Source organism: Felis catus, chromosome C1 (assembly GCF_018350175.1).
Source record: "Felis catus isolate Fca126 chromosome C1, F.catus_Fca126_mat1.0, whole genome shotgun sequence".
Lineage (NCBI taxonomy): Eukaryota > Metazoa > Chordata > Mammalia > Carnivora > Felidae > Felis > Felis catus.
The window spans coordinates 128,923,164-128,947,331 of NC_058375.1; the positions used below are offsets into that span (position 1 = coordinate 128,923,164).

The window sequence follows — 24,168 nt, forward strand, 5'->3', positions numbered from 1 at the left end:
TTGCATTAATTATATGTAGCCATTATCATGAAACGGACATTTCTCTATCAGGAATTTTCCTAAGTTATCATTAACCACTTGTAATGTTTTTATACTTCCATCTAAAACCAAAGATTGTCCCCTTTTGGCCTATATAATTTGTAGCCAGCAAATCAATTTTCATAGCGTTTTTGAAATAGTGATACTAAGTCTTGGCCACCTGCTATGTTTGTGAAGTGACTTCTGGTTGTAAACAACCAGTATTTATAGGCTGTGGTGATGATGATGAATTGATTGAAATATGACTAGAATTCCCAAGATACCAGGTATATGGATGTTTAATTGACCTACCAAACTTAGTTTCTTTGGAACTATTATGTTCTGTAAGTTAAGATTTTGGATATTTTACATAAAAGAGTAAAACTTGAATTCAAATTGAAAATTTGTTTTGGAGTTGAGTTATAATTTTTCAGATGTATCATAAGATTTTTAATTTGTATTGCCTCAGAACTACATTAATTCATTTTTGTATAAATGGTTTTGCAATATCTACTCTATGCCAGGCACTAGGTAACTATTGAGAATACAATGATGAATAACAACAACAACAACAACAGAATGTATTGGCCCTGCCCTCAAGGAGCAGACAGTCCTACAGACTAGTTGTAGAAATTACGGTAATTAAATAGTCACTTAAGTAAGTTCAAAATTAAAATTATGGTGAGGTTAAGGAGTAAAGATACATGGTGGGTAAAAGTGGGCAGTAGGAACAAGTGTCATGGAATCCACATTCTAAGAGTTAGTCTGGTTTATATGTGCTGTATCTTTCAAAAAAAAATTTTTTTTTGCCATGATTGATGACTGTGACTGGGATGCTAAGGGAGTTTGACCTAAGCTTCGGAGATTTAGTATATAGTCTTAGGAATCGGCTCTCAAAGCCAGAGGACAGCTGGGAAAAATCTGTCCGGCTTTCTCAGATTCGTGTGGTCTTTATTCCCATACAATCATATGTTTCATATTTACTAAGAGGAGGCATTTTGCTTGAAACTTGGGAGGGAAACATTCAAATTCTAGCTGAAATGTAAACCATTAATTTTGAATAACCCGGGAAAAGGATTTCTACTTTTTTTTCAATTTTGCATTATAATAGCAGCTCAACTAATGCATATATAATTTTCTTTCCCTTTTGCTTGTCATGCATTGCCAACATGGACTTCTACAAAGGCTCAGGTTGGTGTTGCAATCTGTTTTGATCTTTACTGTTTTCATTTAGTGAAAAGAAGCTTTGATGTTTTCCTTCACAAATCAGCTTTTTTTCTCTTTGTAAATCCTGATCAAAACATTGTTCACACATGAAAGAAAAAAACTCTTCCCGTAGGAGAGTCAGTTGCCTATATGTCGCTCTTAAATGTATACCTTTACATCAGCAAAACAACTATTTGAGAAACCCAGAAAATTGATTGATATCGGCTTAAATTTGTCATGCCTGGCTTATTTTATGATATGAAGAAATTAATGCCCTAAGATTTTAGAATCAGCGGAGTATATCAGGCTCTGAAAAGGTTTCTGATACTAACTCTGCTCTCTACTACTTTCAGAGTGCATTAGATGACATTGTACAGGATTTCTCTATCCCCACACTTAACATTGAGAGTTCCATGCACAGCATCCAGCAGATTTTAGGGTCACCAAATTTTTAGCAAATAGCATTCAGAATATCGTTTTCTCTTTCTCAATCTCCCCTCTTGTTTTTTTAAAGGAATTAATCTTTTTTCAGGTTTACATCAGTATGTCCTATAAATCTCTAGTTCCTTTATAGTTTTAATAAATCCACATGCTATTTCTGTCCATCCCAATTTTGTTTGAAATATTGTTGGTCAGATAATGAAAACATCAGTAAAGTTTTCAGAGGCTAACTGTATAGTAGACTGGAGTGATATTTATGATGCATTATCTGCCAGGAGCTAAGTACAGTTAAAGTGAGTTTGTCAGTCACAGAAGAATCCAGAGTTTTTTCATGTGCAAAGTTTTACAAGGACTATCAATGAAACATAATACGGCTAGGTAGTTTGGATCCTGTACACTGGGGATGGTACAAAATGTACAACTCCAGTCCTACCCAATCTTCTGTTAACTGGGGTTAGATGGCTGACTTTCAAATCCAAAGAACTTTGCAACGTGATACCTTCTGTTATGTCTAAGCTTCATCTAAATGCTCAAGTTGTTTTTTTCTGGTCAAATATATATAAAATCATGGCATGACATTCTTAGGGTTGTCTCCCATTTCATGCTCCGGGCATACACTAACAGCTTATGAAGAGGATGCATTTGCTAAAATTAAAGATTCATTTCATCTTCTCATATTTAACTCCAAGATTGCTATAATGATTTGTAAAGATAAGTTCTTAGAGTCCTATAGAAACTTTTTCTCTGAGTAACAATAATGACTTTTTGCTAACAGGGCCATGTACCATACTGCATGGTACATGCAACTTGGTGTATTGTTTTAGCTCACTGACCCCCAAATGCATTTTGTTGGCATAAAGTCGTTTCCTTTTTGTAGATTGAAGATGGTATACATCCTTCTTTAGTTCATGACATATTTATTCCTGAATAACCAATCCTTTATCTTATTGATTAGTGTATTTCGCTTTTATTTAACTTTATACCAAAAAAGGCACTCATTTGAAGACTTCCCCCAAAACATGTTCATAAAATTTCAATATAAAAAACTAAAAGATTAGAAGTTTAATAAAGATTATAACATAGGGAATATGTTCCAGAATAGACTGAGATGTAAAGAAAGGGTAAGCAAATATAACTTTGCAGGCAGTAAGATCTGGTCACAACTCCTCAGCTCTACCATAGTAGTACAAAAGCAGCCATAGACAAGACACATATGAATAAGCATAGCTGTGACTCAGTAAAATTTAAAGAAATAGGCGGGGGTGCCTGGGTGGCTCAGTCGGTTAAGTATCAGACTTGGGCTCAGGTCATGATCTCACTGTTCGCCACATTGGGCTCTCTGCTGTCAGCTTGGAGTCTGCTTCGGATCCTCTGTGCCCCTCTCTGTCTCTCTGCCCCTTCCCCTTCCCCCACATGTGCACACTCTCAAAAGTAAGCACAAAAAAATATTGTGAAAAAAAAAATAACACAAGAATTAGGCAATGTCAGTGAAAGTAGTAGAGAAAAGATCTCCAAAAATCCTCTTCTGCATAAAAGCAACAAGAACACTGGCAAAAATTGTCCAAATAACATTTCTCAGGACTCTGTCCATTAATCAAAAGCTGCAGCAATCTGGGAAGCATTTATTCAAGAAAAGTAGGTGAATCTCAGAACAGAAATACTTATTACATTTTAACTTGTCTTATGTCCATGCTCACAACACCAGCTCCATAATGTCCTTGAAAGAAGCTGCCCACAATCGTGGTGTAATAATAATAATAAACATCCTGGTAGCTACTGAGAGGGCTGAGCAAGGTTGGAGCTCCTTCAAAGTTCTGTTCTTAAAGAATTGTCATTATTTAACTTTCTGGTGGCTCCCTGGAAGTGCCCACTCATAAGGCTTTTTTTATTTCACCTGACTCAACTGACCCAGTGTGAAGAAGCTTGGGGACATTACTCCAAAATAATCAGAAGTAATTGTTTAACTTGCAGCTACCTGAGACAGTAGCTAACCATTGGGGCAAGCAACAGAATAACAAAAAGCCTAAAAGGAAAAGCTAGGGAATAAAAAACATGTCCATAGGAGTTTTGAAAAACTCTGACATATTGCTGGGAGTTAAAACACCTTGGACACGCAGATAACTATGGAAAGCCATAACAGGACTCTCTCACCTGGAGCTAACCCTGAGGCTCTGTGCAAGCAGAAAAATGAACACAAAGAGCTGTAAATTGCTTGACGGAACAGTTAAAAGTGTGCCCCAACACACAGGCCCTCAGCGAAGACTGGAGACATTTTGGTCCTAGGGATTAAAGGGAATCTTTGTCAGATCATTATACGAAGACATCATTAGGCCTAACAAACTCAGACTTCACAGAATTAGTTTAAAAAAGTCAATAAACAGGGGCGCCTGGGTGGCTCAGTTGGTTAAGCATCTGACTCTTGATTTTGGCTCAGGTCTTGATTTCAATGTTCGCGGCATCAAGCCCCGCATTGGGTTCTGTGCCGACAGCACAGATCCTGCTTGGGATTCTCTCTACTTCTCTGTACCTCCTTGACTAGCGCTCTCTCTCTCTTTCTCTCTCTTCCCCCGCCCCAATATTTTTTAAAAAGTCAAAAACAACAACAAAAAATAGCAACAATAGCAAATACTAGAGAGAGGGAAGAAGTTGGTCTCCAGAGTTGCCACATTATATTAAGTGTCTAATTTTTCAACAGCAACAACAAAAAAAGAGCTATGTGAAAAAGTAAAAAGAAAGCATGGTCCATAGACAGAAAAATTAATTAAAAATGGACAAAAGCCCAAAATATAAGGGCTAAATTATTACCCTCTTAAAAGAAAACATCAGTGTAAATCTTTGTGACCTGGGATTAGACCATGAATATCTGAAGCTCAGGCTAAGACAGGGAAGAAGTGGTAAACTGGATTTCATCAAAAGTAAAAGCTTTTTGTAATTCAAGGTACAACATCACAAAAAGTTCAAAGACAGTCCACAAAATGAGAGAAAATATTTGCAAATCATCTATCTGATGAGAATCTAGTATCCAGGAAATATAAGGAAATCTAACAACTCAGCAATAAGAAGACAACCTAATTAATCAGTGGGAAAAGGTCTTGAGTACACATTTTTCCAAATAAGGTATACAAATGTCCAATAAACACATGAAAAGATGTGCAGATGCTAAACATCATTAGTCATTAGGGGAACACAAATCAAAACCACAATGTGGTATCACTTCACAGCTACTAAGATATCTATAATCAAAATCAAAAAGATAGTAATTATTGAATGTAGAGTAATCATAACCCTTGTACATTCCTGATGGAAATGTAAAATGTTGCACTTTGGAAAACTCTCTGGTAGTTAAAAGGTAAATGTAAACAGTTTCCACATGACCCAGCAATTCCATTTACCCCTAGGTATACAGCCAAGAGAATTGAAAACGTAAATCCATGTAAATCCTTGTATACCAATGTTCATAGCATGATTATTCATAACCAAAAGATGAAAACAACCCAAATGTCCCTCAGCTATCCAAACCTGGATAAACAGACTTGGTTTATCCATACAGTTGAATGTTACTCAGGCATAAATAATAAGTATTTATTCATGTTACAACATGGATGAACTTCGAAAATATTATGCTAAGTGAAAGTAACCAGACACAAAAGGCTACATGCTGTATGTATATGAAGTGTCCAAAATGGGCAAAAAAAAAAAAAGAGGCAAAAAGTAGATTAGGCCTTGGTTGTTGTTTGTCAGGGGAAGGGGGTAGGAGAAAATGGGTAGTGACTAATGGGTATAAGGTATCTTTTCAGGATGATGAAGATACTATGAAATTAGAAGTAATGATGATTTCACAGCTTTACAAATACATTTAAAAAAACTGAATTATACACTTTAAAATAGTGAATATTGGAGTGCCTGGGTGGCTCATCTGGTTGAGCATATGACTTTGGCTCAGGTCATGGTCTCACCATTTGTGAGTCCAAGCCCCACATCAGGCTCTCTTCTATTAGCCCAGCTCCTGCTTCAGATCCTCTGTCCCCCTCTCTTTGCCCCTCTTCCACTTGCGTTCTCTCTCTTACTCTCTCTCTCTCTCTCTCTGTCTCTCCCCCCCCCAAAATAAATATTTTATATTTTTTAAGTTCTTATTTATTTTTGAGACAGAGACAGAGCATGAGCAGGGGAGGGGCAGAGAGAGAGGGAGACACAGAATCCGAAGCAGGCTTCAGGCTCTGAGCTGTCAGCACAGAGCCCAATGCGGGGCTCGAACTCATGGACTGTGAGATCATGACCTGAGCCAAAGTCGGACGCTCAACCAACTGAGCCACCCAGGCACCCCCCAAAATAAATATTTTATATTTTTTAAGTTTTTATTTATTTTGAGACAGAGACAGAGCATGAGCAGGGGAGGGGCAGAGAGAGAGGGAGACACAGAATCCAAAGCAGGCTCCAGGCTGAGCTGTCAGCACAGAGCCCAATGCGGGGCTCGAACCCACAAACTGTGAGATCATGACCTGAGCCAAAGTCGGACGCTCAACCAACTGAGCCACCCAGGCCCCCCCCCAAAATAAATATTTTAAAATTAAATAAAGGAGCAACCTACATATTTTGTGATATGTAGGTTATATCTCATTTTTTAAAAACAGTGGCAGGCCATTTTTGGCCGCAGGCCCATAGTTTACCAACATGCAAAAGAAAAGGATTTGCGTCATCTTTATTTATCTAATGTTTAAGAAGATTCTGGGTCTTATGTAGTAGAGCATCAATAGTATCCAATGAATTCATGTGTGAGTGAATGAGTAAGTATAAGAAATCTAGCTTCAACTGTTAAAAGATCTATAACTCCTGTTATCTACAAACACATATCTTTAATGAAGAATAATTCTTATTATATTCATTCTATTTTCATGTTATTCCTCATCAATGCTTTATGCTCTACTTTGTAAGTGATCACTAAACTGTTAGTAGTTTTTCATTAAGTCTTGCAACATGGGGCACTTTATATGTCTCAGCTATAAAAAGACTTTACCTTTTTAGGAGGAATCATTTCATGCTCAATAGAAAATGTCAAAAACTGATGTGACTATGGAATTGTAAATACTCCTTGTATCTTTATCAGAAATAATAGTGCTTTTTTGGAATGACTGAAGTTGTTTTGCTGGCTTAGCTGTCACTGTACATCTCTTTTTCTCAGCAATGTATTAGGTGCTGTGAAGGATGAGGAAGCATAAATCTTCAAGGCATTTGTCTCTTTCATTCTGTCATCTCTCCCAGGTTTTGAGCTTGCAATGTTGGAAACTATTCAAAAGTTTATTAGGTTAATGTACGTGGAAATGCAGGTGTGTTTTCAATGAAGTGATGTAGTTGAAATAGATGATCGTATAGATTACTTCCAGCTTCAAAGTTCTTTAGTCCGTGTTTCAGTGCTAATCTTACTCTAAACAGGTATTACTTATTAAAGCGAACTCTCTCAAACTTTCTAAAGCTCATATACCATTATTGTTCTTTTGAAAGTAAATATTAAAGTCAGCAGATGAGAAAAGCTAGACCCCGAGAGGCCTTTAAGTGAGCTACCAGGAAATCAATGCCAGAAGCTGATACAAAACCCCTTTGTTACAGCTTCCTTCTTGGCTCACTAGACCACAGATAATTTTTCATGCAGTATAAAGGATCATTTCATGACTGAAATGAAACCACCCCAGAAGAGGACCCCATTATTAGCTTAATAGGTTCCCACCAAAGAATCCAATAATGGAGAACTGGAATCCACTACAAGTAAAGTAGCTGATGCTGCCCATCCCCTGAATTGCTCTACACTTGACATTTAATCAGTTCAGGGAAGTGTGATTCCTGGTAAGGAAGAATATTTTAACAAGACCCCACTCCACAAGTGAGATGTCAGCTCAGATCTAGAACTATAGGTCCCATACTTCCTACAGCTTGATTAAGTTAAATATGAATTTATTATGAGTCTATCAAGAGCCTGCACATGTCAGATGCTATGTGCAACGTAAGAGATGTGCAAGGTATCACCTCCATCGTCTGAGAGATCCAGTGGTCACAATGAACCTGGCTCCCTCATGCCATCAGGCTCTGCTTTTAGCCAAGAATGGTGAAAACTGACCACCTTGAGTATTACTTGTATGTTTCTTAATTCAAGGCATCCATAATTGGGATAGGCAAATGTGGTAGTACTGTCTGTCTAATTACTAGCATCTATATTTAGAGATCAGAAATTAGAGAATTTTAAAATCCTACAAACCTAAAAACATATTAGACTCTGAATTTATTTGTAGATCTACTTCCAAATCATGGGACCAGAGTACAATTATAAGCAATTAGATTTGAGTTATTAATACATAATATTAAAATTCTTGTAAAAGTAATTATAAACAGAGCAAAACTTTTAGCTTCAGGTGATACCAACATCATGGTTTGGTCTAGGTGTATGCTTTTCAGGAAGCACGCCCAGGGAAATATTTCTGCACTCATTCATTCATATTGATGCCAGTATACATCTATTAAGCACACAGTATAAACTAGGGACACACAATAGCTTTATACCCTATTTATTTATTTTGGTGGGTTGGGAGGGTTGTTTGCACAAAATAGGATTTCTGGAATTCTTAGTACAGACCCCAGAAAGGCTGTTGTTAGACACACACACACACACACACACACACACACACACACACACACACACGTATTTATGTTTCAACTGTTTGTCCAGGTCAAATTTGTAGAGACATGCCCACGTTATGTAAATAAGTTAACTGATCTTTCTATAACACATTTTAAGACCTTCATTGTCAGGTTTTTCAAATAACTTTGTGTTCTGCAAGTACCCAGGAGTAAGTTAGTTATTTGTGTTGTATATAGCAATATGCTTGTTAGACGTGATTTCTATCTCACAATCAGCTGTCTTTCTTTTGGTCAAAATAAGGTTTACTAAAACAGGGGCTAGGTACAAGTTTGCCTTAAAATACCATTTTCCTGCAGAAACATCTTGTTTTTATTTTGTGAAGAACCAGAAAGGTCTGCCTTAGTCTTGTCCCTTCGTCACTGACTCTGAGGAAGAATGTTTGCAACATGATATTCTTTATTCCATAAAGTAGCAGCTTCCAATTAGTCCCTAATAAGAGTCTCCAACTGATGAAACTGGGTGGAAATCAGAGGCAAGATCCCAATTTATCACAATGTAAGTGAATGGCAGGGATTCCATTAACCAATCAATCTTGCTCTCTTTTCCACAAAGGTCAGGCTGTGCTGTCCTGGGTTATAAAACATCATGTGTGGCTCTGTGTTTCACTTAACTCTGTCCCAGATACATCAGGTTTGTTATGGGAGGACTCACATGAAGAGTTCATATTTTAAAAAGCTGTTTTATGCTGTGACTGGCCTTGTTTCATAGCAGAGAAAACTGTTAGAGCACAATGCAGTCTGAGAACTGCTGCTTTATATGTTTATGTACAGAAAGATCACTCTGTGTCTATAACACATAACATTTTTGTGCAAAGGTCTCTTTAGAGATATTTTGTAATTATTATCTTTGGCTCCAACCTATAAGGAATTAATAATTGTGTCTGGTTTTTGTTGAATGAAAAGATACTGTGATCCCCTCCTCTCCTCCTGTCTGTTATAACAGGATCATTTAGAAATTAGCCAAATTAGGAATGGATTTTGTAGTTGGCAATTCTTACGTTGTTCCTTCTTTTTAAATTGGTTCTACTAAACAGAAAAAAATGGCCATTTTTTTAAGTTTTTATTTAAATTTTTGATGGCTCCTTTTTTTCTTTGACTTCCTGATTAACTTTGAAATAGTGCTATATGAGAACTCTGATACATTTCAGAGCAGGAAAGGTTTATTTGTGGTAATGATGAAAAGGCGATAGCCTGGTGGGTTTAGAGCTCTCCTTGCCTGTGAAACACCAATTATGCGGCTTTCCTTTTGGTCGTGAAGCCGGAAGCCAGTTTCGTGCTAGCCTACTGTGAGTATTGGTAAGTTCTGAGCAAACCTTGCAAAGACCACATTGCTTTTCAGGTCATACACGGCTTCAGATTTCTCCCACCTAAGCCAACTTAAGACGAAATAAGATGGTAAATATGTCATGGAAAGTTTTCTTGGCAAATACCCAAGAGTTTCTGCTGCTCTGCTCATTAGCAATACTCCCTGGAATTTAGGGCTCTTGGGAAGCTGATGCCTTGTCTTTTTCTTCACGGTTCTGTTGGTGAAAAAGAGGAACTTTCTTTTATCTGTCCTTAGGTTCTAGAATACACTAATCTTAAATGATTTCAAAAAGTAGCACTGATGTTTGAGTTGTCTCTTTCATTTTCAGTTCCAAATCCTGGTGTCTCTTCTACCACATTGAGTTGGAAGCTTTGTGGAGATAGCAGTTAAGAGGATCATTATTCCCAAACTGTAGCCTCCTACTGGGACTGCTGCCATTTCCGCCTTGCTCAGAGCTCTCCTGTACTCTTTCATCTCTCTCCTGTTTGAGATAACTTATGTTCCCCAAACTTTATTTGAAATCTATCTCTTGATATAAATCTCAGAAATTTTAGTGACTCCCCTTATCTACAAATAAAATTCTATCTCATCACATTTTCCCATTTACTTACCTCAGCTAGCTTCAATCTCCAGGCTTCATCTCATATGTACTGGGGCCCTTGTGTACTGTTTATGAGAATTATATGTAGACTTTGGTTCATTTGCTTGACTGGCAAACCTCTCATCCAGAGAAGTTCCTATTAGATTATCCTAACTAGGGCTATTCTTCTTTATGCATTTGTATTTGAGAGTCTAGCCACACAAACACAGGATTTCTCTGCCTAAGGGGTGTGCAACTTAGATTACACTGCTTCTCTATATAATTACATTTTTTATCATCCAAATTATATTGATTTCCTGGGCATGTTTTCATAGGCTTCTTGTATTTATTGAGTGAAGAAACAGTTGCATGTATTCCAGAGTATAGGGTTAGCATGATGTTCTCAACTACTGAGAATAAGTGGGAACTATATTAGACTCTGTCCCAGCAAAGGCCATTAAGGAAAGTAAAGGCTTTGGCCAAAACTTTTACCTGTGTTTGACACTTAGAGAATGAGTTGCAAGCCTCAGGGCAAACCCTTCTCCTCCGTTTTTTGATGAACCCAAAACAGTACCATATACCTTTCACATAGAGATACCCTTAGGACATGTGTTTCGAAGAACTGAGACTGTTCGTCTCTCTTTATGCCTCTAACTTGTAAAACTTATGTTACCCGCCAGAAGGCAAGGGTTTCCATTTCAGACTCTTCTATTAAAACAGAGAAAGAAAGCTGTCTTTTCTCTCCTGATTTCTTGTGGTCATATTCTGTGACCCAGGTAAGTGATAACTCACTCACTCGCTTTCTCTGTCTTTCCATTCATCCATCTATCCATCTATTTATCTAATATTTGCACCAGACTCCTGGACAGTATCTCATATACAATAAGGGCAGAAGTGTTCTTTTCTGTAGTCAGGTTTCCATGGTGCAATCAAACTCCCTTTAAAACACAAACCTCTTGCAAAAATTTTGTTATAAATTTTTATTGTATAAGAATACTTAACATAGGCCCATCCTCTTAATACATTTTTAAGTATGTAATACAGTATTTGTAATCCATAACCACAGTGTTGTAGGCTGGTCTCTAGAATTTATTCATCTTGCATAATTTAAATTTTATACCTATTGAATAACATCTCCCCATTTCTCTCGCCCCAGCCTCTGACAACCACCATTCTATTCTTTGCTTCAATGAGTTTGACTATTTGAGATACCTCATATAAGTGGACTCATGTAGTATTTGTCCTTCTGTAATTGGCTTATTTCACATAATGTTCTCAAGGTTCATTCATAACCTCATTTCTGAAGAGCTATTGGTTCAACTCTTCCAGAGTTTTCTGGAAGTATCAGTGATAATTGGGATGGGGTTGTTTTTGTTTTGTTTTGTTACTTCAGCTTGACTGGTAACTGCAATCTGTTCTATGAAAATCCAGTGGGCCACCATGACAGTAGACTCTGGCATGCTATGAGCAGTCTACAAAATATCATCTGATTTTTTGTCATAACACAGCATGGCAGTGGGTGGCATCTCTCAGGGTATTGGTAAAGTCACTCTAACCCTGGATTGAGTTTCCCTCTTTTATTCTATTTTTTATGATTGTTTACATAGTGGTAAAGTACAGAGTGTGTGGGCCTTATAGTTCAACTTGCCCCAAGTTGTCTATGTCAATATGTTGCCTCAGTTCTGTAACACATATCAGGCACAGAGAGAATCTGGTCAGTGCTCACACGCGCACGTGTGTGTGTGTGTGTGTCTGTGTGTGTGTTAGTGCTTTACTATAGAATATCATACACTTTATAGGATTTGCACAGTAATCATTTTTTTTATTGTCTATTACCATGCAGTTTACTTTAAGACCATGGTTTACTTTCATAGTCACTTAAATGACACACAGTAAGAAATGAAAATCTGCTATCAGGAAAATATAGTATTAAGGAAGAAAAAAAAAAGCTAAGGCATTGCTACTTATTTGCCATTATAAATAATCTAAACTACATTAGCACAGATAACTGAGCTTTAATCATGGCCTTTTACGTGAGGGCCTGGTGGCTTCCCAGTATTAAATACCCTCTGTAAAGTTCAGTTTGTGTGTGACACCCTTGAAAGAGGCAGAAATATGGAGAAGGGGAAGAAGTATATGCATGGCTTGGGGCCCTACTTAGTCTCCATACCCATCCCTACCTCCACCCCCACTTTGGGGAGGAAAAGAGGACCATGTGCATGACAGAGCTGGTTAAGCTGTGCATGGATATTCATCTTGATTCTGATGGCATTATGCTTAAGAGATCATCAGTGGTATTCAGACTGGAGGTAATGGGTTAAGTGCTAATAGAACATTAGAAAAGGAAAAGGAAAAAAAAATCTGAGGTTTAGAACTTCTCAGTAAAAAATATTCTTCAATGTTCACTTTAGAAAAAGGCTATTCTGTACAACATACCTTGTCTCAAAATAGAAATAGTAATGTGATTTCAAGGCATAGCCTCATTGTTAGTCCATTTCTTCTCTTCATTGTATGTAAAGGCAGTAGTTCCCAGAGCTTTTGATATAAGGATCTTTCACTTTTAGCCAACCTGGATTGGGAAACTTTCTAATGAGGAACTTCAAATTCAGCGGTACTTTCAAGTTAAATTAAAACTTCATTAATCACAGCATTGCCTACATTCCATTGAGGAGCGGTGATAACAGTATGTCTGAGATTACATTATTCATTGAGACTATAGACAAGGTTTGGTATGGGAATGCACTTATGGGCCCCTCGGTACAATGCTACAGTTCTCAGGGTCTGCACATCCAGCTCAGAAAGTGCTGTTTTTAGGAGATGAGGAATGTAGCCACCACTTTTACTGTTCTAATCAAATACCCATTGGCTTTAAAGTTCAACAGTTTGTCTACAAATTTTGCAGATAAAACTCAGTCAGCATTATTAGGTTTGTGTTTAGATTTTCCAGTGTGAAAACTGAAAAGAAAACATATAATGCGTATTTAAAACCAATGGTGAATCACACAAACCAGGCATGGGGATAAGCTCAGGGCATTCTCAGGAAATCTTTTCAGACACTGTGTAGCTGAAGAAGCTAGTGTGGGAAAATGTCCTGGAAGAGGAAAACAGCCAAGGTCTCATACTTGAACATCAAGGCTGGAACTGACAGTTGCCCACTTCACAAGTATGGATCGCTGTACTACAGATTTCCAGAAAAACCTGACTCCAAATGCTGCCCTCTTGAGCAACACATTGAATAAGTGATGAACGTAATGGTTTTCCCAGACACCAATCTAAAAGCATTTGTGGATTTTTTAAATCCCCCATTCATATCAAGAATTGCAACTACGTAAAAGACATAGGCCCTGCTCTTGCTTTAAACATGGAAGTTGGTTTTCAGAGATACTTTTTGGTTTTTCGAAATTATGAAAAGAGACCCCATACATGAAGCCTTGAAATGACTTGCTTGTGCAGTATTTTTTTATATGAAGTAATAGCCATAATCTACTATATAGATATCTTTGTAATTCTGTTCTTGGTTTTCCCTTCTTAGGATTTATAAATATTAGCATTATCTTCCTCATTGGAAAGATATCCTCAGAGCATGGTGATGTGCCCGAAACAAGTTAAACAGGCAAAACCCAGGACTTTTTTTCGCATCACCAATCTCAGCTTGAGCACCAGCCTAGTCATCCATCAGCCATAAATGGCTCAGAATCTTCAAATTTTATTTATTTTTACATGGAAATAGGGATTCTACTAATGTGTAACTTAAATGATCATGATGGTTGAGACCTGAGACATAAAATGTCGTATAGAAGCTATAAAGTTATATGCAACCTTATGTGGTGTCATTGATAACCTGGGGCCAGTGATGTTGTAAAACATGTGGGTGCAGTTGCATTAGGACTGAACTTGAGCACTGCATGTATTACATTATGCACAGACAGGTATAAATTTATGATTAACAAAAATGGAAGCAAAAGTTTATTTACATAAATGTGATATTTTTCAGTCATTCAGATATTCCTAATGGAGGAGTACCTAATTTAGTTGCAGACCGAAGAAGAAAAGGGGCAGATTTTGGTTAAGCTGAGGGAGGCTGTAGCATGGAGGACCCTTCTGAAGGGAAACAGTGGAAACTGGAGGCTGAAAGAGAGGAAACAGGCAAGTAGAGAAGGGCTGGGGAGAAGTTCTTTGAATTAAGGGATGAGGGTCTTAGCCCTGAAGGAAATTTGTACATCTTATGTTAAAAGCTCACAACATTTGAGGCAGAAGGGAACCCATAGTGCTTTATTGATCTCACCACTCCGAGAAGACCACTTCCTCTCACACTCCAGTGGTACAGACCTGGCTCTGATTTGCAGGAATTTCTGCTCCTAGATGGGGTTTTGAACCGATGTCAAGTTCTACTGATTAATTTCAGTCCCCAGCATGGAAGTCTACAGCCTGAAGACTTTTACCTGGGCATTGACTGGCAGCTTCCCTGGAGCAAAGGGTTATTACCACAGAAAATTGGAAGTCATAAATTTTCCTTTCTTTGTTTTTGTTTTGATTGTGGTTATTGTTTGTTTGCTTTATTTGAGTCCTTAAGCCCTAGGACTCTGATAATTAATAATGACATCTGCTGAGCACCACTGAGTCCCTGCTTCCAAGTGTAGGCCAGGGAAGTCCGTTTATAGTTGGAGACTGGTATCACAAAACAGTACTTAGTTAAACTGATCAGTTACAATGAGTGGAGACGTATTTAATAAATATTAAAAGACCGACTCAATGAATAAGTTTATGATATGACTCCAGAACTAGCAAAATTATAAAAACACAATTCCCCATTGAAGAAGCAATAAATAAGACTCATTACTAGGAGAATCAAATGTTGCCTCTCAGAGGATTTAGATTTTTCAGTGGCATTTTTAGCATCTATAGCCCTATTAAACCCTATTATTTTCTTCCTAATTTGTGCCATTTAGGAATGATTTTCATTTAACTTTCCCATGGCTCATTTCTCTCCTTCAGAACATTTCCATATGATTCCCTGATAAAGTCCATGCTTTAACACATTTCCATTACGAAACTGTAATAAGCACCAACTAAACAGCAATATGAAATGGCCAGAACATAAAGGACTGACAGGAGAAGAAATTGGCCAGCTGGTAGTTAATTTTTATTGTTGGATGCCTACTGCACTTTTTGCCACTTCTGGTTGTTTTAATCCTCTCAATAAGATTCCTTGCCTGATGGACAAGGACTGTAAGGAGACAATTCTCACAATTCTTTTTTTTTTTTATGTTTATTTTACTATTTTTGAGGTGGGGAGGGGAGAGCGCGTGTGAGTGCATGAGCAGGGGAGGGGCAGAGAGCGAGAGGGAGACACAGAATCTGAAACAGACCCCAGGCTCTGAGCTGTCAGTACAGAGCCTGATGTGGGGCTTGAACTTGGGAATGGCGAGATCATGACCTGAGCCAAAGTCAGACACTTAACCAACTGAGCCACCCAGGCACCACTATTCTCACAATTCTTAAGGGACATGGTTTTTCCCCATAACAAAATCATCAAGCGGTACCTTTTAATGACACAGTGATTGTTCTTCACGCCAGCCCATAATGGAAAGGAGAGGTTTTTATTTTTATTCCTCTTTATTGTCCTTTGGGCTTTGCTAAATACCCCTTACATGTTCTGTTTAGTGGGCCTGTGTTCTCTGGAGAATTACATGAGGACCAGTTAGCAACTGGGCTCCCTTAAAAAATTAGTTTCAATTCAACAATTACTTGTTGAACACCACTCTCTTTTCCATGTCTTGTGAAATACAGGCATATGGAAACTTAGTTCCTGACTGCCTAAAACTCAAAAATTTCTTTAAGTAGCCACCTAAACAAATGCTGATTATCCAGGTTTGACTTCGGTTAGGACCAGAAGCATCAGGTATGAAAAGTACAAATTGTGTTTCTCTGAGCTTATTCTCTCCATATTATTTGAAGTAAAAAGTAGACTTATTATATAAAGTAAAAAGTACACATTAAGACCAAGGTGAGAAAACGAGTTAAAGTGGTGTGAGAAATAGGAAACATTTAGAGAAAGAGTCAGATGATGACTTTATTGAACGTGCCCGTTCCCCCAGCAACACACAATGAGGTTCTAACCTCCAGCATTGTCCCGGCTCTGTACATGTGCATCCTGACGTTATAATCTGGCTACAGATCTACTGAAAACTGAGACAGCCAGTGAGTACCAAAGATATGCCAACTAGGGGTCATGGGAAAAGCCTTGCAGAAGCGGTGGGGTTTACTTGGGCTTTGAAGGAAGGGTAGGGATTTATCAGCTAGAAGTAACAGTATGAACAATATTAAAATAGCATACACATCTGAGGGGGAAGAAAAACAAGTAAATCCACGTGACTGGAGAATCTTTTTTAAGAGTTGCTTTTTTATATACCACTAGCCAAGAGGATGGGTCAACATCTTCCTACCTAAATATGCTCCCTATCTTCCAACAGCTTTTCATTGAGGTTGGTTACTCTGCTACAGGTGTAGATTGCAGAGCATAAAGAGTAAAAACAGCAAACCAATATATGACCAGACATTAAAATGTGTATATCAGAGGTATATGCAACTAAACAGGTTTTCTTTCTCCCCCGCCCCCGCCCCATCTGTCTTTGGGGTTTCCATAGGAGGGAAGGTAGTCTAAGCTCTGCCTAGTACTGATAGCTTTAGAAATATAGGCCCCTCTCAACATATGCCATCCATTTGCTTTCACATTCATACATGAGGTATGGGAAAACACTCTTTTAATTAATATTTTCACCTACCCCATTTGTACCAAGTTGGTTTGGCAGGCTTTCATGCATTTCATATGAAAGCCAAAGAGCTTTACTTAAATGATCTGGTACCTATTGAAAAGTTTATAGAACAAGCCCATAAATTCAGTGCAATCTTTATTTCTTGGTATAGTTGAGTTGACTAAACCCTCAGCTGTCATCAGCTCACTTTCCAGGTGTCTGCTCGGTTGGGTTCCTGTCTTTTCATTTTTGTCGATTTTTCTCTTACATCTACCATGCTAGAAGTTTTTCAGGCAGACTTTTCTCCCTTACAAGTTATTACCTCCTTATTCTAATGTAGATTCTGCTTCCAAACCTTTCATTCCATTCTTGGCAGCCTTCGCAGCATGAAATGTGATTCTTTTATTACTTAATTCCTTACTTTCCTACACCCATTTCCACTTCTATTTCCCCATCTCCTTTCATTTTGCCCTCACATATTTTTCACTTTGTGGTTTTCCTTTTCCTTGTGTGCTCTAGGTTAGAGAGCCAAATAGAACCCCATGGTTAAAAATAGTTTCTGACATTATTTGTGATTCCTAAGATGTAGTCTCACAAATAACCTTTTCTCATTTGATTTCCATCTAACATGCTGACGGTGCTCCAATCTTGTTTTCTGATTATCCCATTACACAGTGTTTTCCCTCACATTTAGTGGAAACTTGCAAGTAACAGTTCTGTTTGGATAGCATTGCCTAGTCATCATTTATGATTTTGTGGAATTAGAAAGGCAGTGGGAGAAAAGAACTCAGGCCTAAATTTTTATTAAAAAGGAAAAGCATTAATTAAGTATTTTGGTAATAGGTTGAATCACTCTTCATCAGCTTGCTATATTAGAGCCCTCTCTGTGATCTAGAGTAACCTATCATGCAATGAAACATTTTCTTACCAAGGGAGAGTGCTGTGCTCTATATTGACTAATGCATTTTAAATTCAGTCTTATATAGGCAAACTCAATTGACTACCCATTGGGATACAACTGTAGGGGGAAAAATCATCACAAACAAATGCATAGGAAGTAACCTAAGAATTCATTTACTGTAATCATTGTTTTTACCATAAAAGTGTAAATATTCACAGTCAGTAATCAATCATGCACAACCTTTAATAGTCTAGCAGTGTTTGTCTTGTGTGTGTGTGTGTGTGTGTGTGTGTGTGTGTGTGTGTCTGTGTATGTGTGTGTGTCTGAGTGTTATAGCTATGCTCTGAAAACATCCTACAAATAGATGAATTCATATGAAGCCACAATACCCAGGAGGCTAAATGATTGCCTGTTAGCATTGATCATTTGGGGGCATAAAAAGAAATTTCCGGTGCAAATAACACCACTTTTCTTATGCATTCTAAGGACTTCTTATATTCAAGAGTAAATTTTCCTTACGTATATTTGTTTCAATTGACATCTTAAAGTACATCTGAGAATACAATACGCCATATAATTGAGAGCTGGACCGTCTAATAGATGCTGTGTGAGGTCTTCGAGGAAATGAAATGGTAATGGAATTCTTATTTTCAGTGGTAGGAAATGACTGTCCTTTGTTCTCTTCTGTGAAGGCATACCATCAAATCTTAGTTGATTTCGCCTGTATATTTCTTTAGGCAAGTCAGTAATTTCAGAGAAGCCAAATACATCTTGCTTTTTGGGAGTGTAATTTGGCTGTTTTAGCCAGAGTATGGTTCTTGGGTTATGTTCATCAGACATTATTAAAAGATAGGCTGTTTTCATATACCTTGGGTAGTTCCACATAATTTTTTTTTTCCTTTCCTATTCTTGCTTGGCAGGTCCATGAGGCAGTCCCATGTTACAGTGAATGCAATCAGTATTCCTGGGTTGTAGAACACTGGTCTCCATGCAAAATCCACAATGAGCTGAGATCTCTGCGCTGCGGAGGAGGAACGCAATCTAGGAAAATCAGGTGTGTAGAGATGGAGACACTTGGGAAATGGGCCTGTGGAACTTATACATTTTTATAAAAGAACAGTGTTGCTTATCCAAGTACACTCTGATTTTGACACCGCATACTCTGGCTTTCGCTCATCATCAAGTATCTGTGGAAGCATATGTGCCCTAACTGCCATGTGTACAGTGGGATTTCCTCTGCAATTCAGTCACAGTCCTTACCGTTTCCTACAAATGACTTAGGTGGGAAAGCTAATTGCATTGAGCAGGCTGGCATCCCTTCACTGACTCATAATCAGCTATAAGTAAGTCTTAACAGTTACGGAGATTTTGAAAACAGATTTTGGCTGTGATTTTGCTCTATGGGTAGTATAGTTGATGGACATGATCTTAATTTGGAATGTCAATGTATTGAAAAGCTCAATTTAAACCCTCCCTATTAGCCCTGGAAACTAAAGTCTGAGAATATTTATAAACAGTAGCAATGAATTTTAATACAAAGAAAGTACACCTCTGAAAGAACTTAGTGAATTCTGGGTTATTTACAGAGCGGTCTTCTTTAATGTTTTTGTCTTGTAAATATAGCAGTGATAAGCAAAGGAAAACACTTGGTCTGAATTTGTCAAAATGGCCTATTCAAAAACGATGTGGAAAGAAAGAATTTCTTTACCAACTGAGGATAATGGGAATAAATGTTAGAGACTGAACAAGCAAAAACTAAAATATTAATGATAAACAATGGTTAGTATGTGAATTCAAGAAGAAAATAGAGTTTAGCCAATTATTGAATTGCATGAGCATAGGGTATCATTCTGCGAGATTTAGGAAGCTCCATGTCAAACAGGCAGTGCCCAAAGCCTGTAACTCCCTATGAGTTCACTGTTGGATTGACGTCAGTTGCCAAGGCAGAGCCTGCTTATATGTGTTGGTTGTTACTGAACATCAGTGAACCTACTTTATTCCATAAGTCAGTATGCACCCACATCCACCATTTCTGTGACTTAGTCCCAATGTTGCAAAACCACTGATAAGCATGTTGGAAGAAATAGCTGTTAGTGAAACTATAGATGTGCTCCTCCTCATCAACCTAAGTGAATGGCTAGTAGAGAAATTGTCTTTTTGTCACTTTGTTCAGTCCCCTTTCCTCTTGGGACTGGTGTGCTCAGGTTGTCGCAGACTTTTTTCTCTTCAAAATCTGTGTCTCCTGTGTCTTGCTCTCATGGTTTTGAGAAATGACTGATCAATCTAGCTTATCAAGGAACAAGCTGCTGAGCTGTGGTACCTCCACTCTCATCCCAGACAGGCCTCTTACCAGTACTAAAGCAAAATCTCAGGAGAGAAAGGAAAGCTTTAAGAGAATAAATCACTACCAACAGAACTGTGGCAGGCTGATTGAGGAAAAACATACTTAAACAAGAAGGCCTTTAACTTCTCAGCTCAAACATATAGAGCTTGATATAATAAAAGTAACACAGCTACTGAATATCACTCTGATATGGGCTAAATTGCATTCCTCCAAAATTTATGTATTGTAGCCCAAACCTTGAGAACCTCAAAGTGTGGCTGTATTTGGAGACGGCCTCTTTAAAGAGGTAATTAATGTTAAATGACGTCACTAGGATGGGCCCTAATCCAATCTGACCCACGTCCTCATAGAAAGAGATTAGGACACAGACACAAAGGGAAGACCATGTAAAGCCACAGGGAGAAGACAGCCATCTGCCATCTACAAACCAACAAGAGGGATCTCAGAAGAAACCACCCTGCCAGCACCTTCATCTCAGACTTGGAGCCTCTCGAACTGTGTGAAAATAATTTTCTGTTGCTTAAGGCACCTAGTCTGTGATATTTTGTTGCAAATTTTGTTCTGGCAAATTTTGTCACGCTTTATGTGTATAATAACATTAATTATGGGAAGCAGATTTTCCAGGTGTGTTGCATTCCAAACCACTACTGACCTTAATAAGATGCTGTTAGAATGAATAAAATAGCTTATCCTTTCTCTTTCTTGAAACCTCTAATCTGGAGGACATCTTCACGGTTCATCTTGGGTTGCAATCTTCTATTAATTCAAAAATACTCTGTGTGTCAGGCAGTCTAGGCACTGGGGATAAAATGAACAAAATTTTCTATCCTCAAATAACTTGTAGCAGCAGGAAAAAAAAGATAAACACATAAACATAATGGAATGTCTTTACTATGAAATGCCAAGAAAAAAAATCGGATTGGAATGAGTGGGGATACTGTTTTGGAGAGGTTCGTCAGCAAAATATTGAAGCAGTGATCTGAATAAGATGAGAGATCTGAATGAATATAAAGATCTATAGAAAGAAATCCCAGGGAGAAGGAGTGTCCAAAGCCAGAAACCTTTTTTGGCTTGTTATAACAAGATGAATAGCAAGGTGTTCCATATGGCTGGTGTCACTACTCAAATCACACAGCCTTCTAAAACAATGTCAAAGAATTTTTTTTCCAACTGTTTGAAATGTTTGAGACAGAGGAAATTACACAGTCTTATTAGCATTTGAAAGGACCTTGTCAGATGTAGTGTAGAGAAGGTATTTTGGAGTACATAAGTAGAAGCTGGGATGAAGTTTTCAGGGACACGGATGGTTAGCTTGGGCTTGGTAATAATGAAGATGGTAAGCAGGTCACATTGGACTATTCTTGGAAAGTACAGACCACAGGATTTATTTATAACGTGATTGTAGAATGTGGAAGAAAGAAAAGAATCAAAGATGATGGCTAGGTTTTAGTGCCTGAACAATCATAGGAATGATGGTGCCATTTGTTGAGATGAGGAGTATTAGAAGCGAGTTTCAGAGAGAAAATCAAAAGCTAGCTTTTGAACACATTAAATTTGAGATGATTTTAGCCATCCGACCACGACAGTACCGTTTTGGAGTTCAGAGAGAGACAGTGGTATAAATTTGTGCATCAACAGCTTATACATTTGGTATATATTCATAAGAAAAGACATAAGAAATGGAGACCTGGGGAAATCCAATATTCATGATGACAACAAGGAGAAAACTATACAAAGGCACTGAAAAAGAATATCTGGAAAAGGAGGAAAACCATGAAAATGGGAAGATAGAGGGTTTTTCAAGAAAACAAATAATCAGTTGTTTCAAATGGTTGTCAGAAATTTACTAAGATGAGAATTGATTGTTGAGTTTGGCCATGTGGAGTCTGTTAATGATGCTGATAAAAGGTTTATCTGGATTCGTAATAAACATATGATTAATGTAAATTCAGCAGGTGGTTATGGAAGAAGTGGGGGAGAAGCGTGTGGAGAGAGCAAATATAGACTAGCTTTAAAACAGTTTTGCCATGAGTTTTGAGAAGAAATGAGGTGACAATTGAAGGGACATATGGCAAAGAAATTGATGATGCAGAATATGTATCTGCAGGGGCATTTTCATTTTGGAACATCTTCAATATCAGTCTTTTTAAGTCATTACTCTTGGGCTTGTCAGAACCACCAGAAAAGTCTCTTTGTAAATCATGCGTGAAATAGATAATCCTAGCAGCCAGTGTTTTGGGAACCTAATGGAAGAAAGCTGTTGATGTGGTAGACAGAATGGTGGCCCCCTAAAGATGTCACATTTTGATCACTGAAATCTGTGAATATGTTAACTTACATAGCAAAAGGGACTTTGCAGAGATGATGTTAGGATTGAAAAGGGAAGATATTCCTGGATTGTCTGGGCGGGGACAATTTATTCACAAGGGTTCTTAAAAGTGGGAAAGGAAATGTGCGAGAAAGGGAAATGTAACTACAGATGTAAGGCAGAGAGAGATGCAAGTCTGCTGGCTTTGAAGATGGAGAAAGGGGCCATGCCCAAGGAATGTGGGTGCCCCTAGAACCTTTAAAAAGATAAGGCAGTGGTTTCTCCTCTAGAGCATCCAGAAAGGACTCTAGCTTTGCCAAAGCAATGATGTTAGCCTAGTATGATCCATGTTGTATTTCTATACTATAGAATTATAAGATAATAAATCTGCATTGTTTAAACTTCTAGGTTTGTGGTCATTTTTTTCAGTGTGTTAACTCATACTTAAACCCTTATTTTTCAGTATGATACTCCCATCCTTAAGTGAGGCATGCATGTTCTAGCCCAAAGATTCTTTTTGTGACCCCTCCAGATAATAAACCTTCAGTTACCTGCAAGGGGAGTAGAGAGGCCATCAACTATCCTTGTGGACTGGAAGTAGGAGGGAGTCTGAGGGCCCAGGTACTTCTTAAACACATGATCAGTAAATCTTCCAGGTTTTCAGCCTCACCTTCATCCATATTTCCAGAGGTACTTGGTGCCACAAGTTCCTGAAATTTTTATGTGTTCTGGGGTGTAAATGGAGTTAATTCCTTTGTTTTTCCTTGAAGTCTTAGTATTCAGCTTTCTTGGTATGTATGCTAAGTTAGTTACCACTAGTTCATCTATTTTCTATTTGTTGCTTTTGTCCTTTTCCCATTTTCTTTGTCCTTGTAGGGAAATGCCTTGGGTTTTTGGGTTTTCTTTGTTTGTGGGCTTTTTGTGGATTTTGTAACAAATTCTTTTACTATTGTTTTTCTGGCATATTGGGAGTGAACAAAAGCTAATGCAAACACTGAATTGGATGCCACTGACCAGAAGTCTTATCTCTTCTTTCTCAGTGAAATAATAAAAGAACATCAGCTGAGAGCATGCAGGCAAGAAGGAAAGCAATTTCCAACTTTTAAGTTTGTCCGGAGTAAGACACATAAGATATTTTGTGGTCTTTACTTCCACTATTGACTTTTACCACAAAAGAAATTAAAGTTCATAGATGACTCTATACAATGCCTCCCTATATTAAAAGGCATTACTTACATCTTCTCTCTCCTATTCTACATTAACCTCCTTTATACAATATATAGTCTTTCATTACTTAGCACCTCACAAAGCTTATTTTATTGTGTACAAGGTAATGGACTACTTTGCCATTTTCCTGAATTAGAAACAAAACTGTATGGCAGTTGGTTGAGCGTCCAATTCTTGATTTTGGCTCAGGTCATGATCCCAGGGTCGTGGGATTGAGCCCTGCATCAGGCTCCGTGGTAAGCATGGAGTTTGCTTAAGATTTTCTCTCTCTCCCTCTACCCCCTCCCCTGCTCATGTTCTCGATAATTCATTCTAGTATAGCATGATTTGAGGAGCACCAAAGTTTCTCCAGCATATGTATCTTAAAATGCTTATTCCTTGGCTATGGCATTGTG

At 37.9% G+C, this 24,168-nt stretch overlaps 1 protein-coding gene across 8 annotated transcripts in view; it reads left to right on the forward strand.

Annotated features, from left to right (window-relative positions):
• The window catches only part of THSD7B (thrombospondin type 1 domain containing 7B), a 1,583,202-nt gene that overhangs the window by 1,460,814 nt on the left and 98,220 nt on the right, over positions 1 to 24,168 (forward strand). For all 8 annotated transcript variants that reach the window (XM_045033714.1, XM_045033716.1, XM_045033715.1 and 5 more), the window contains one exon: positions 18,815 to 18,948. In XM_045033714.1, coding sequence (XP_044889649.1) covers positions 18,815 to 18,948 — 134 coding nt within the window. The remainder of the gene's footprint in view (positions 1 to 18,814; positions 18,949 to 24,168) is intronic.